Raw genomic sequence first — 16,294 nt, forward strand, 5'->3', positions numbered from 1 at the left:
GTCCAATGTTTACTCTACAAACCATTGATCATCTTGTTGGCATAAAGAAGGCAAGGACCTTAGAGTCGGGGGCAAGCAACACCTCATCTAACCAAGATGCGAGTCTACATGTAGACCTAAATGAAGAAGAAACTCGTCCAATGGGTCAGAAGGTAGCAAAAAGCTAAGAAAGGGAAAAGGCAAAATGAAATCAGACATTGAATGTATGACAACAAATTTGGACAATATATTTGCAAAGTGTACTGGGTATACAAGTATAAAAATGGCTGAAGTTGAAATGAAACAAAAACAACTCAAAGTTGAGGAAATGAAAGCAAAAACTGCCTTAGCCAAAGTTCAACTAAAGGAATAATGGAATATGTTGGATCGTGACGCACGTGAGAGATGGTGAATCACGTGGTTTTCAAAACACTTCTTTTTTCAGTTTTAAAAACTCGAGTACGCAGCGGAAAGTAAGAATTCAAAGATTAAGAAACACGAAAAGAACACAAGCAGTTTTTACTTAGTTAGGAGTCTTTGGCGACTTTTACTCCAAAGGCGAGGTCCCACGGACCTATCGATAGGCAATATACTAAAGGCCTCTTTCGGTACCCTCGGAAGAGAGAATCGAGTACAAGAAAAGTTAGGTCAATTGCAACACACTGCACTTGTCTTTTTATAGTAATTAATTATAATAACAATATTTTACCAACACTTTTAAGAATCGAAATGAGGCACTTTGTGTTGATGTTTGTCTGCCAGGCGTGATCGGAACTCCTCCGAGCAGTCTTCGAGCTCAGCAGCTTCACAGTAGAGTTGCAGCAAGAACCGGGAGCAAACGGAGGCTCAAATATGCGCGCAGTAGCTTGTATGTACTTGTTGTGTAAGTGCCTACTCGAGACTGCCTTATAAAGGACTTGGAGAGCGCCTCCCATAAGCATAGAAGGCACCTCTAATAAGGCAATCTCTATCCTAAGCAAACTGACACTTATCTGCGACAGATTCCAAAAATTATCTTTCGGAGGGCGCCTTCTATAACCATGGAAGGCGCCTTCTATGAATAGTATTGAGACATCTTCCATAGCCATGGAAGGTGCCCTCGGGTACTGTTCACCCGAAGGTAGCTTTGCTTATTTGCTTGCTTTATTGCCCTGCAGAAAATGTGTTAGTCCAAATACCCTGCAAGATAAGTGTTAGCACAAATATAATAAATAAAGTAATTAGTTCATGTCCTCCCAAGACCAGGAACTAGTCAAAGTCTCAGTTTAGGGATCCCAAATGGACCTAAACTGGACCGATGCCTACTATCCCTCAATTGGGACGCATCTTCACAGTCACTCTCATCTAGAGACTTATCTTTACTTACCTTTTTCTAGACTTCCGGTCAGCCTATCGACCAGTCTGTGTTGGAGCAATCCCAATGGTCCGTGGGACCATGTGTTTTGATGTTTGGGCAAAGGGTTTAAGTTAGGTTCACCCTTGTTATTTGATATGTGTACTTGAGTTATGCAGGACTGTAGAATACACATGTGACTCATGTTGACAGCTTCGGGTCCGGTGAAGGATGGAGCATCCGAGGGATCGTGGATAAGGCAGCAAGGACAAGGGCTGAGGGAAGCGACTTCGAGGCATACGCGAAGGATGACATTGGGGACGATCCGCATGCTTGCATGCATCTGAGGGACGAGAGCCAAAGAGGAAGTAGACTTGAAGGCAAAAGGTCAAGGCTGCAAAAGAAGCATCAAATGAGTCGTAAGGGTGAGGGTACGAGTCCTGTGAGAGAATGTACTCGGTACCAGTCGACTACATGTTTCATCAGTCAACTGAGGGCGAATAGAATGCTTCTATTTGCTCAACCAGTGTGGAGCAGTCGACTGCTAGTTTTAGCAGTCGACTGGTATCGAGTCGTTGGAATGTAACGGTCGAATTTTCACAGAGGGCAATCGACTGCATGTTTTGGCAGTCGACTGGTAGGTGGGGTTTTCAACCCGCGGCCTATATAACCAAGGCTTGGAAGCTTGGTTATCCCTAACGAAATTGGACTTTGTTAAAGTCTAATTAGTAGTCTTTTGTACTCAAGAGATCTTTGTGTGCCAAGAGGTATTGGTTGGAGTTGTGGTGAGGTTTCTCCATCCACAAGGAGGTTGAGCTAGCCAGAGTTTGCCGGGGACTAATCCACCGACGGATTGAGGGATCATCCACCTTACGGACATACCGTGGAGTAGGAGCAAGTTATCTCCGAATCACGTAAACGAACGTGTTAGTGGTTTGCTTTCTTGTTCTTTCCTTTAGTCTTTAGCTTGTTTGTTTTATTTGTATTATTCCGCTACACAAGCTAACATAGCGTAGGAAGCAATCGATTTGGGGGTGCCGCCGATCCAACCCTCCTTCAAGCTGGTCGTCTGATCCCCAACAAGTGGTATCAGAGCTAAGGTCGCACTTCACCGGACTAATCACCGAGAAGAGCAAATACAAGAAGATGACCGGCTTGATTGAACCTCTAAAGTTTGAAGGAGGAAGCCTTGGGGACATCACCTATTGGATGATAAAAATGGAGATCTTTTACGACACGGATTGGGACACCATGATGGTGGTAAATGAACCGTTCGAAGTCCCAAGAAACAAGAAGGGGAAAAGACTCTGACCACGATATTGGACGGAAGAGCAAACCTCACGATCGGAGACAAACTCAAAGGTAATATCAATCTTAATAGATATATTGCCGTCTAATGTGATGAGTGGTGTAGGTGAATATAAGAATGCCCACGATTTGTGGAACAAAGTGAAGATAGTTCTACGGGAAGAACCTAAACCTACACAAAAAGAAGAAGAACCCAAGGAGATGGGTTTAATTGCTCAAGTTGAGGAGGAGCAAACGAAAGTTGAGTCACGCTCAACATCCGAGGAGGAAAAGGAAGATGAGATATTATCTACATCCTCAAGAATTAAAGAAAATTCCAAGACAAGTGAAGAAGAAAAAGAGGTCTTGGAAGTGGTCAACCTAGCAAGCACCTCCACCGAAGTGAAGTCAAAGGACCATATAATTTGCTTCGGGTGCAATGAGAAGGGACACTACAAGAGTAGGTGTCAAATGGGTAAGAAGAAGGTAACTCCTAAACTCATTCAAGTTAATTTGAATACTAACAAGGGTTGTAGGAATGAAGAAACCCAAGGAAGGAGGATGTGCATCATATGCTTCACGTGTGGAGAGAAAGGTCACTACCACACCAAATGTCCCAAGAAGGGAGAGATTAAGAAGCTAGCGCATCTAAAGAAATGGGAGAACAAGGAGAGAAGCAAGTGTCAAGGGGGAGCTTCAAGGGTAAGGGAGATATACCCTAACTTGAATCGTAATTCAAATTCTTATACTCCCATGCATGCTAGAAAAAATAATGATTATCATTATGTAGTCATGCAAAATTTTGGATTTAAATATCATGATAGAAGTAGGGTAAATATGAATCATAACCCTAGGAAATCAATTCATGATATATCTAGAAACGTTAGACCTAAGGAGACCCAAGACATTAATCCTAAGAAGGGGAGACACATGCCTAGAAAGGGTAGGTCTAGGAATGTCCATGGTGGACATGTTGACTCTAGGTTTAGGAACCTAGAAAAGGAAAATCAAGTTTTGAAGGTAAAACTTGATAAGTTGGAGAAAACACTAGAAAGATTCAATGTTGGATCTAAGGGTTTAGGTATGGTGTTGGGTAGTCAAAGACCTAACAATGATAGATCGGGTTTAGGATATCGATCTAGTGTCTCCAATGCTAAAGGAAAGTCATATGCTAGGGTTGCATATGACTATAGCAAGGAGAAGCCAATAAATGGCAAGGGAAAGACATTTAAAGGTAAAGAAAAATTAACCAAGGACAAAGTGTCCAAGGTTAAGAAAGTTAGGTTTGTAGGTCTAGTGTCACCGGAGGTACACCGATGTGGCCTAGTCATTATGGATGAGTCACGTAGGGAGGTGGCTAAGGTTAAAAGCTCTAGGGGAAGCTCTAAGAGACAAGTTGAGACCCATGGAAAATGGATCTCAAGTGGATACTACTTGGGAGTCTAGATTGGGTCATGAAATGTGTCAAGTGGTTTGGAGACGGACTTGAGTCTCAAACCTAGGGTTTTGGCACAGTTGAGTTGAGTTTCATGCTTGAAAATATGACATTGGGGTTATATAGCATGATAATTAGTTTTGGATATATAGATCCCATATAAGCCAATGCTAGGGATGCATTGTGGGTTAGTATGGGTAAATACATCAAGAGGAAGACAAAACTAGGACTTTAGGTCAAGGTTCAATTGAACCATTTAGCTAGTTTTGAATTTTGTGTTAATATTGAGATTGATAATAAATATATTTTTTAATGTATTTTTTCCAAGTAGACATGGGTAAAATAGACCTCTCCATAAAATTTGAGATTTTTTGGAGATCTGTGGATTCAATGGTACATTTTTGAAAGTGGGTCAAAAATACTGAAAAGGGCTGAAACAGTGTGCCAGTCGACTGGTACAGTTACTAGTCGACTGGTAACTGTGAAAATTGAGCATAGAATGGTTCTGTGTGCTGTTTCGATGAGGCCAGTCAACTGGGGCAGTCGACTGATACCAGGTTGATTCTGTTTTCAGCCTTGGTTTGTGACCGAATCAGCTCATATATGTGTATGAGATTCATGGGGAATGAATACACGAGTTTATGGTCAATTTGGATGACAAGTTTTCAACAATTGGGATATTGTTGAAGAACCTTTTGGATGTTAGGCAAAGGGGGAGAAGTAAGGTTTAGTTGGGAAAACCTTAGTGCCTTTACGTAGGGGGAGCCTTGTAGGTTCTTAAATAGTCCTGTGGTAAAATTCCTACCTCAATGGGGAGCTTAGGTGTAGGGGAAACCTTGTGATAGGTTCAAATGCATTGTTACTTAGTGCTTACGCATGTTGCATTATTTTTGATTCGGCAGTGTAAGTCCAAGTGTGTAGCCTTGGCAACGTAAGTCTATTCGGCAGTGTAAGTCCAAGTGTGTAGCCTTAGCAACGTAAGTCCTTTCGGCAGTGTAAATCCAAGTGTGTAGCATTGGCAACGTAAGTCCATTTACTTTAGCATGTTTATTTGCTATTATATTTTCCCTAACTTAAACGTATTGCCAAACATCAAAAAGGGAGAGATTGTTGGAGCAATCCCAATGGTCCGTGGGACCATGTGTCTTGGTGTTTGGACAAAGGGTTTAAGTTAGGTTCACTATTGTTATTTGATATGTGTACTTGAGTTGTGCAGGATTGCATGATACACATGTGACTCAGGTTGACGGCTTCAGGCTCGGTGAAGGATGGAGCATCCGAGGGACCGTGGACAAGGTAGCAAGGACAAGGGCCGATGGAAGCGACTTCAAGGTATACGCGAAGGATGACATTGGGGACGAGCCGCGAGCTTGCATGCATCCGAGGGACGAGAGCCAAAGAGGAAGTAGGCTTGAAGCCAAAAGGTCAAGGCTGCGAAGGAAGCATCAAATTAGTCGTAAGGGTGAGGGTCCGAGTACTGTGAGAGAATGTACTCGGTACCAGTCGACTACATGTTTCATCAGTCGACTGGTTCAATTGACTGGGCAGTCGACTGGGAGCGAACATAATGTTTCTATTCGCTCAACCAGTGTGGAGCAGTCGACTGCTAGTTTTAGCAGTCGACTGGTATCGAGCCGTTGAAACGTAACGGTCGAATTTCCACAGAGGGTAGTCAACTGCATGTTTTGGCAGTCGACTGGTAGACGGGGTTTTCAACCTGCGACCTATATAACCAAGGCTTGGAAGCTTGGTTATCCCTGACGAAATTGGACTTGGTTAAAGTCTAATTAGTAGTCTTTTGTACTCAAGAGATCTTTGTGTGCCAAGAGGTCTTGGTTGGAGTTGTGGTGAGGTTTCTCCACCCACAAGGAGGTAGAGCTAACCAGAGTTTGTCGGGGACTAATCCACCAACGGATTGAGGGATCTTCCACCTTACGGACAAGCCGTGGAGTAGGAGCAAGTTATCTCCGAACCACGTAAACGAACGTGTTAGCGGTTTGCTTTCTTGTTCTTTCCTTTAGTCTTTAGCTTGTTTGTTTTATTTGTATTATTCCACTGCGCAAGCTAACATAGTGTAGGAAGCAATCGATTTGGGGGTGTCGTTTATCCAACTCCCCATCAAGCCGGTCGCCCGATCCCTAACAGTCTGGACTTCGTGCCAACTATCCGGTCGACCTGTTGACCCAGTTGGACTTCCCTGCAACACTGCATTAGCGCAATAGATAAAATAGTAAAGTAAACAATGTTAACAGATTTCAAGATTTGCTGGTCCGGTCGACCGCTTATCGGTCACATATAACCTAGGGTTACCTCTCCTACGGCTGCCCAGCTTCACTCACTAGGACTTTCATTGTCTAACTTCACTCACCAGGACTTCCACCACCTAACTTCACTCACTAGGGCCCGATTTCACTCACCCATGATTTTCATTACCTAGCTCCACTCACTAGGGTCTGACTTCACTCACCAGGACTCCCACCACCTAGCTTCGCTTACTAGGGTCCAACTTCACTCACCAAGACTTCCACTACCTAGCATCACTCACCAGGGTCTAGCTTCACTCACCAGGACTTCTCACCTACCTATCATTTGGGTAGGACTTATCTTTGCTAGTCATCTAGTCGTGACTAGACTTCTCTCTTCCAAACATCAAGTTATGTTTGGATCAACTCTTGGTCAAATTATCAAACATCGAAACCCTAGAGGTCGATTGCACCGACAAAATACGCAATCCTTTCGAAGGGCACTTCACAAATGACAGAGGAACAACTTATCATCTATGAATATCTATGCCAAGAGATTAGGGGGAGATGAAATATGTAATTTTTATTTATTATAATTTTCAATTATTATACACATTTAATTAATGTAATTTTCAATTATTATACTTTTCGATTAATATAATTTTCTATTATTGTACTTTTTAATTAATGTACAATTCCTAGTCAATTAATATAGTCGTTGCAAAGTACCCATTGAAATATAACCATTGTAATATAGTCGTTGACAAGAAAAAATAAATAGACACTTTGTGCTCTATAATTCTTCATTCTAAGAACATACCATTTCTCAAACATATATTTGAATTCGTTTCCTCCAAAATATCTCAATATTCAAGTAGCACCAGCTCTGACCCGACAAGTGAAAATGAAGTCCAAGTTGAAGTTACCGATGAAGATTGTGATCCGAGGAATGAGCTAATGTCATTGATACTTCAACAAAGCCAACAAATAGTTGAAGCATATCAAAGTAATAACGAGATGTGGCAAAGAAGGTTTATTCAAAGAAATCATGAAGCGGGGCATGTGAGGCTCTTCAATAATTAGTTCTCCACAAACTTGGTGTATCCAGATCAAATATTTCGAAGACAATTTCACATGCGAAGAAATTTATTTTATCGCATAATGAATGCACTTGAGAGTCGTTCATCATATTTTTAGCAGAGAGATAATGTTGCGAGAAGAAAAGGCTTGTTACCACTACAAAAATGCACGGTTTCAATTCGCCAATTGGCTTATGGAGTTCCAACCGACTATCTTGTCGAGTACCTATGTATGGGTGAATCAACCGCCACTGAGTGTCTTTTCATGTTCTGCGATTATGTGGTTGAACTATTTGGTGGTCAATACTTGAGAAGGCCGAATGCTTATGATATTCAACATCTTCTTCAAATGCATGATGAGAGGCATGACTTCCTTGGAATGTTGGGCAGTCTTCATTGCATGCACTGGGAATGGAAAAATTGTCCAGTTGCTTGGAAATATCAGTTTACAAGAGCCCATGGATCACCAACAATCGTGCTTGAAGCGGTCGTGTCTCAAGACTTATGGATATGACATGCATTATTTGGTGTCACAGGTTCATGTAATGATATTAATGTGTTATACGAATCTCCCATATTCAATAATGTCTTGCAAGGAAAATGCCCCGGAGATTAGTTTCATGATCAACGAGACTCGGAATAAGAAGGGGTATTATCTAACGGATGGAATATATCCGAAATGGACTACTTTCGTGAAGACTTTTCCTTGTCTGGAAGATCCCAAAAGGAGGTTGTTTAAGGAAAGACAAGAGGCGGCAAGAAAAGATGTTGAATGAGCATTTTGGGTGTTCCAAGATCAATGGACAATTGTCAGAGGTCCAACTCATTATTGGTACAGAAAAAAGTTAACACATATTATGTTAGCATGCATTATTTTACATAACATGATTGTTGAAGATGGGGAGGGTCAAGTACAAATTAGTACAACGATGAAGGTGATGAACCTACACAACCTGTCCAAGGTTCAAATCAAGGATTTCATGATTATCTCTGGACAAATTCTGAACTACGTGATAGTCATGTGCATCATCAACTTTGTGTAGACTTAGTTGAACATATTTTGTCACAATACAATAATAATCTTTGAAAGTGTTGTATTTTAAGTTTATGCAAGTATAATTTTTTTTATATGTTGTACTCCTTCCTTTCAAATCTATAATAATATTTTAATTTTAAATAAATATATTAATATTATTATTTATTTTAATTTTAAATAAATACATTTTAATTTATGTAAATAATATATTTAAAAAATAATAATATTATTCATTTTAAATAATAATAATTTAATTTACTTAAACATAATTAAAATTATATTTATTTAATGTATAATAAAAATAAAAATGAATAGACAACGAGATTCATAGATAATGAGGATTAATATTAAAATAAATATTATATATATATATATATATATATATATATATATATATATATATATATATATATATATATGTGTGTGGATCTTGCAATTTTTTTAATTAAGTGGGGGGTATTATTACATTCATTAATGGGGAGACTCGAAGAGGTAAAATAGATTTTTTTTTCTTCCTCTTATATTGTTTTTATTTATTTTGACATAGGCGGTGGCAACGAACGGCGAAGGGAGTCGCGCTAAGTGTAAACGTCTAAACGAGCGGCCACACACTCCCCCGTTTCGTCCAAGCTTTCCTACTCCCACCATTATTGCAAAACCCCATCCGCCAACGCCCGCGATCGACGGCGACGCTTTCCTATCCTCCCGCCGTGGACGCTAAGTTTCCTCGATCGATCAGGTGACTTTTCTTTTCTTTTCTTTTCCACCCTTCTTCATTTTGATTGTCGTCGCTCGATCCCCTTCTTCAGTTTGCTTTTGTGTAATTTCTACTTTTTTTTTCCTTTTTTTTTTTTTTTTTTTTTTAAATCTGCTCTTCACGCTTGTTTTCATCCCCATGATCTTCCCGTTTTGGATAGATCGTCTTTCAGTTTAGGCAATGGTCGAGTGATTTTGCAATTAATCGCTGTAGATGAAGCCGATCGAGCTAACCCAATCGGTTCGATAGGGTTCGTGCCATTTAGGAAGATCCGAGATGCGTACGACTACTGTGTAAGTGTCTTTGGGCTGATTGCAAGGTAGATTCTCCGGATCTATTAATTGCTTATTTGTCTATTTATTTCCCTTTAGCCCCGACAAGTAAAGAATTAGTGAAAATTATTGCATTCGTGAGAGAAGGAAGAGTATATTAAATAGCTATGTATATTATATATATATATATATATATATATATATATATATATATATATATATATATATATATATATATATATATATATATATATATATATATATATATACATATATATTTTAAATTGTTTGTTAGATCAGCAAATGCACCAGTCCCTGAACTTCGATTTTGATTATACTAGTCAATGTTTCCTTCATCTATCTTTGATATATATATATATATATATTTTCCTTCAACAGTTAAGTCTCAGTTCTAAGACTGGAAGTTTCTCAGTTCAAGGAATTTGTGGAAATTGCAACTAGCAACAGATGTGCTTTTCTTAAGAAAACATGTCTGGACAACCTGACTACCTTCGGGAGAGTTCCAGTTCAAGCAGAAGCAGCTACATTCAAGAGAGTGAGGATGATATGACAATAGGTAGCATTCTAGCTGAAGCAAATCATAATAACGCTAAGAATCTAGGGAAACGCTTGTCTCATTTGGACTCTATTCCGGTATGTTGTTTTTCTTAATCCATGCACAAATTCAACACTCCCGAAACATTTTCTTTTTACAGTCACGATTTTGTTTTCCTTAATAATTGCCAGTAGCCCAAAATGATATCTTCGAGTATTGATTTCTGGTCGTTATGATTTACTGGACAGCATACTCCTCGAGTTAATGGACGAATTCCTGACGTCAATAATGCAACTTTAGATCATGAAAGGCTATCAGAAAGGTATGTGCTAAATGCTTACTTTGTGTATGTTGTGAACTTTATCAAAGTGCACTTACCTGTAAATTCCTGTCATCATTCATGACTTTGAGAAGGCCAATAAGGTCCTGGATGCAGTTCTTTCTCTTGCTATTTAGGATATTTTCTCATATAATCAAGTCAGTTCAATTGTTCAACCAGTCAAGCGAAAGTTGTAATCTAACAGGTTACAAGGCAGTTGCTTAACTTGAGCTCTAAATTTATTTTTACTAGCAAGTAGTCTTCATCTCATACTTATTTTTATATTGTGATACTTCACTTTATTAATATCCATGTTTCAAAGAACAAAACCAACTTTTTTTTTGCTTCCATTCACAGAAGTCTATATTTCAGCATGCTGAAAGATAATGTATAAAGTAGAACGTTTAGGTGATTAGCTCACCACTCAAAATTAAGATATATACCTATTGTAATGTTTGATTCCATTTTTGCAGAGTAAAACCAACCTGTATCAAAGAAGAATCTGCATTTTTTTGTACTCCATATGTTTACCATACCTACCCGTACATCTTTAGCAAGGAGTTTTGTTTGTTTATGCATCATACAATTTTTAACCAAGCCTCTTGTCTGCAGACTGTCCATGTATGGCTTAGCTGAATTCCATGTCGAAGGAGACGGAAATTGTCAGGTGAGTAATAATTATCCATCTACTTGGTATCCTATAATGATGTTTTTTTGTTAAACTCTTTATTCATGGACCAACATTTCTTTATTAAGCAGTTTCGAGCATTGGCAGACCAGCTTTTTCACAATCCAGAATATCACAAGCATGTGAGGAAGGCTGTTGTAAAGCAGGTATTTTTTTTGTTTTTTTTGTTTGTTTTTTTTTCTCATTGCAATAATTGTGATACTAGAAGACTATAAACTGTTCAGTATAATGCTTCTTGATCAGGTTATTTCTGGACGAGAAAATTACGAAAATTATTTGGATTAGATTATCTATCTTATGCCTGTTTATAATGATGGGTGTTTGGAATATAATTTTTTAACTTCCACTGAAATGCTATTTGCGTACCTAAGTCAATGCTTCATGCACAAAAGGCTGATATTTCTTTCCCACTGAAACACAATAAGGAAATGAATTAGTTAAGACATCACTTTAAAATAGAAGGAATTCAAACCAATGTTGCTTCATTCTGTAAATGAGGTTCAACTTTTTGAGTCCGTGTCACACCATTGTGGTATTCATTTTCGGGAAGACAAGGTGATTGTTTATGTGATGTTATATCAAATAAATTATAGCTAATTGAAACAATAAATTTCACTTTTGAGGACTGTTGATATATATATATATATTTTTGCTGCTACTGCTGGTGGTGGTAGGTGAGACTTCCTCCTCCGCATGGACATTACCTAAGTCAATGCTTCATGCACAAAACCTGATATTTCTTTCCCATTGAAAAAACAATAAAGAATGAATTAGATAAGACATCACTTAAAATCGAAGGAATTCAAACTAATGTGAGGACTGCTCATAAACTTTTTTTTTTTGGCTGCTACTGCTGCTGATGGTGGTAGTAGGTGAGACTTCCTCCTCGCCATAGACATTATGTCAGTCAATGCTTCATCCACAAAACCTGATATTTTTTCATGCTGAAAGGCACTTCAAATGAATTAGATAATACCACATTTTGTAATTAACTGAAATCAAATCATACGGATCACTTTCTAAACTTAAGTGAGGTTCAACTTTTTGAATCTATTTCACCGCAATGGTATTTTTTGAGAAAGTTTTTGGTGCCACATTTTTGTTTTGCGATGTTATATAAAATGAAGTATAGCTAATTTTTTGCTGCTACTGCTGCTGGTTGTGGTGGGTGAGACTGCCTCCTCGTATTTCAAGTTGTAAGCGTGGTCCTATCTTGTAATAAGCCCATTCATTCTCTCTCTCTTATCTTTTTTAATAACCCAGTACCAATCATCACTCTTATTTTAGTTCTTGTAACATGCATTTACTTTCTTCATTTTTTTTCCCGTTGAAAGTAAATATTTTTTATTGATTTCCATCTCTGCCATCTCAGCTTAGACATTTCCGGGAACAATATGAAGGCTATGTACCAATGGATTACAAGAAGTACCTGAAAAGTATGAAAAGGTTTGGAATCTTAATCATGTCTTCCCTTTGCTCCTCTCTAGAAGTTTGATTTTGATTCCAACTTTAATGCTTGTGCAATTTTTATATGACATCAGATCTGGTGAATGGGGAGATCACTTAACCCTGCAAGCAGCTGCTGACAGGGTAGTCATTTGCCTTCAAATATAATAGATTACTTGTTTCCAGATTAGAAAACAGTTACTACATGTTCCACATTTATTTCATATTCTCACAGACAGTAATTATTTGCTGACAAGATAGCAATATTTTCTGAAAGGCTTCTGAAATCTCATCATTTTTTGTCAGTTTGGGGCAAAAATCTGTTTGTTAACATCCTTCCGAGATACATGCTTCATTGAAATTAATCCTAAGGAGCAATCTCCAACAAGAGGTAAAGGATGCAACATTTTATAAATACCTGGAGGAAAATGTTTGCTTATGTACCATTTATTGTCATCCTCTTCAATAGTTTTGTCATATAGAATTTGCTGTTTCAGATAACTGAACTTATATTTATCAAGACAAACTCAATGTGCCAAAGTATTCGTTCTTCATAGCAATTTATCTCTATTACCCTATTACAATAACTTCTTGGTTCTTTAATATTTTTGTAATCTCGGGTTGCCATTTTTGATTTTGAATGAGTTACAAATGGTCATCTGATTACTTAAATTCCCGATTCCACTGGATTTTTTCCTGTTATTTTATAGGCATTATCTCGCATCAAGGGAGAATTCTTTGAAAATGGCTATGTTTTTTTCTGTCTTGTGAAACACATAAATATGCAGCTGAAATTCGCTTTAGAACAACTTTACTCTTTGTATACAGAATAAAAGAATTGAAATTCCTAACATATCCTTGCATTCCAGAACTATGGCTGAGTTTTTGGAGCGAAGTACACTACAATTCATTGTATGAAGCTGATGGTATAAAATTCTTGAACTTTTGTAACCCTACACTTGGCACTCCAGCTGGCCTGGATACAGTCGGTATCGATCTGATATCAAAAGATGTTTACTTTGCAGATCTCCCAACGAGGATACCCAAAAGAAAGCACTGGCTCTTTTAAACACCTCCCCCATTACTCTCATTTCCAGTCCTGTTAGTGTTGATGTACTTCCAAAACTTTTTTACTAGATTTTTCTTAATTATTGTATGTGTATATGTACGCCGAACAGCCTTGGCTGCCTCGAAGTCGTGTAGATTATGTCTGTGATGGCATTTATTCTTCATCACGTACTTTGTGCTCCAGGTACTGTACCTTTCAAATTTTTTTAAGATAAATTATTGAACCACGAAGTTAAAGTTGTCGATCATCCAATTTCTGGATGTAATTATCATTTTGCTCTGGGCTCGTCTGACCCAGAGAAAAAATGTCGGATCCCGAACCACGTTTTCATTTTCCCGCTCGAGCCATGTTTTTGGCTGGGCTAATTCATAAAAGCCCTAACTCTTCGATCCTAATGAATTTTCGTCATCAGAGTCCCCTTCACCGCTTATTCATAAGGTTGGCCAATTAAAGTTCCAAGCTCGTGCATCATCGACTTCACCTCCGTCTCTGTCTCTGTTCCCGGCAGCTTCGAGGTCCGGCTCGTGCATCGCTGGCTTCACCACTGTCACCTCCTTCTCTGTTCCCCGACAACTTCGAGGTCTGGCTCGTGCATCACTCTGGCTTCACCACCTTCACCTCCTTCTCTGTTCCCCGGCGGCTGCAGCATCGAGGTCCGATTTTGTCCCGACCCAATTCCATGCTTCAGTGAGACACCGTAACCCTCTCCCCTTCTTCGGCCAAAGCTCCTTGTCCATACCTCTAAACCCTAGGCTTCCTCCAGCCCTCTGCAGAACTTTAATCTATCTCATTATCAACTTTGGAGGAAAAGTTATTAGATTAGTAAGTTAGGATATTTTATAAAATTCTAAAATTTTCACAAAGGGAAAGGAAAAAAGGGTCATTGAGAATTTTTTCTTCATGAAAAACATATTAGTGTTATAAGCACTATCGTCTTTGTGGTAGTGAACATATTTGATTGAGAATCAAAGATATTTAAATTCTTCAACGTGATTGTGTTTTTCACAACAAAACAAGTAACATTATTGCTTAGAATTCCCGATAGAGGCACACATCCAGATGAATTCTAATGGTGCTTTTGGTGTATTATTTTTGTTAAAAAATTGTAAGAAAATGTTAGATTGAGAAAGTGCCGGTGATGAATAGTGTGATTCATATGTATGCGTTCGAAAAATAAAATAACGAAGCGGAAGGATAGCAAAGTAGACAAGAAATACTTTTACTTTTACTTGGTTCGCAGTGTCGTGGCTACTACTCAAAGATTTGCATTCAGTTTGATCACTTTCGACGGACAATCACTATTAACCTTCTTATGTCGCTTCTTTTACAATGATAAGGTTTGGTAACAATCTTCTAACCCTCGGAATATTTTAGCATGAAAAGAAACAAGTATAACAAAATGAAATGCAACTAATTAGGCATTACCAAATACTAGACTCGTTTGAGCTCGTAGCGGCATCACGTCATTGTTGTGTTATTGAATCTTGAGTGTAACAAAGTTTCGAAGTCAGAGAGGTGCAGAATGACTCTTGGAATGATGTTGTTGTCGTCGAATCTTTGGCCTAGGATGGAAGCGTAGAGGCGCAAAAGGATGGTCTGAGGTTGTTGTTCGAAGACTCTTTTATGGGTGATTTCAGGCATCTTGACCAGCCCCGTGAGCCCCTAGCATGACTTATCTGATCCACTTTCGTCGGTCAGTTAGCCATCTCCGGGCTCGTGGATCCCTTCCGAGCATGTCAATTGTTGATGTGGAACCATCTAGACGAAGATTTATCCTTCGCAGTTTTATCTCTTTTCGGGTGCCTGGAAGTTGACGTGCACCATCCAATCATGATGTGCCACCTCATCTGGACGAGGGTTGGATTTCGAACCATTTGAGCGCATGGATCCACTTGAGGCGCCAGATCTTCGGTCGTCTAGATATATTCCGAGCGCCCAGAGTTCCTTTTTTTATCAGCTCCCATTTTTAACTTTCTACATCACAGTGTTAGCACAAGCATAATAATATAATGATGGATAGTTTTCAAGCTGTCTAGTCTCAACTGTAGGTCTTCGATGAAATTTTATGTTGGACCAACGTCTGTTGCTCTTTTTTTGAGAGTGTATCCTCATCACTCCACTTGGAAAAGTTTACTTGGTGCCAAACTTTGGTCCACCCGACGTATTTGGACTTTTACTCAGCTTGATCTTGATCCTTGGGACTTTCCGTTAGATTTCTGATCCTTAACTCGTTTAGACTTCCTGCCTGATATACTCGACCCCCGTGCTTCCTGTCCAATGTTCTCGATTTTTCAAGACTTCTTGCTTAGTCTCTTCGACCAAGACTTTTTTATCCAGTCCCTCTAACTAGAATTCCTTATCCAATCCCTCTGATTAAGACTTCCTTATCTAACTTCAACTACGACTTTCTTACCAATTTGATAAGTACATCAAATCTCAAATAGACTTAATTTTAACTTTTTTCAACATTAAAATTTAGATTTGATATCTTACACTATTAGTCTCCTATTTTTTTTTATTATTGACAATATGGTTAAAATTAAGTAACATTATATCATTTAAAATAAATGAGGGATAGTAAAAAAAACAGAAGAAGTGCAGAACAAAAAGTTAAGTGTAGAAAAAAAATTGGGTTCACATGTTCGCATTAAGTATAAAACACTATTTTTTTTTCTTCTCCCCTTCAATATTTATGCCTAGCTAGGTTTTTTAGGTAAAAGATATTTTACTGAACTTTTCCTTTTTCTCACCCTTTACCTAATAGCAAAATACATTTAAGTAAAAAATTTCAAAAA

At 38.5% G+C, this 16,294-nt stretch overlaps 1 protein-coding gene across 10 annotated transcripts; it reads left to right on the forward strand.

The window, feature by feature from the left end:
• The first annotated feature begins 8,915 nt into the window (after positions 1 to 8,915).
• LOC121997073 (OVARIAN TUMOR DOMAIN-containing deubiquitinating enzyme 11-like) lies at positions 8,916 to 13,662 on the forward strand. 10 transcript variants are annotated; one of them, XM_042551312.1, is made up of 11 exons: positions 8,916 to 9,131; positions 9,310 to 9,468; positions 9,855 to 10,075; positions 10,226 to 10,299; positions 10,909 to 10,963; positions 11,056 to 11,130; positions 12,357 to 12,430; positions 12,526 to 12,574; positions 12,737 to 12,821; positions 13,300 to 13,356; positions 13,456 to 13,662. In XM_042551312.1, the coding sequence occupies exons 3-11, from the start codon at positions 9,911 to 9,913 to the stop codon at positions 13,497 to 13,499; spliced, it is 678 nt and encodes a 225-aa protein (XP_042407246.1). In that variant the 5' UTR covers positions 8,916 to 9,131; positions 9,310 to 9,468; positions 9,855 to 9,910; the 3' UTR covers positions 13,500 to 13,662. The 10 variants fall into 10 exon arrangements, with proteins under 10 accessions (XP_042407246.1, XP_042407247.1, XP_042407248.1 ...); XM_042551313.1 differs by having other exon boundaries at positions 9,310 to 9,442; XM_042551314.1 differs by having other exon boundaries at positions 9,363 to 9,468.
• Positions 13,663 to 16,294: the final 2,632 nt, after the last annotated feature.

The sequence above is a fragment of the Zingiber officinale genome, chromosome 6A (assembly GCF_018446385.1).
Source record: "Zingiber officinale cultivar Zhangliang chromosome 6A, Zo_v1.1, whole genome shotgun sequence".
Lineage (NCBI taxonomy): Eukaryota > Viridiplantae > Streptophyta > Magnoliopsida > Zingiberales > Zingiberaceae > Zingiber > Zingiber officinale.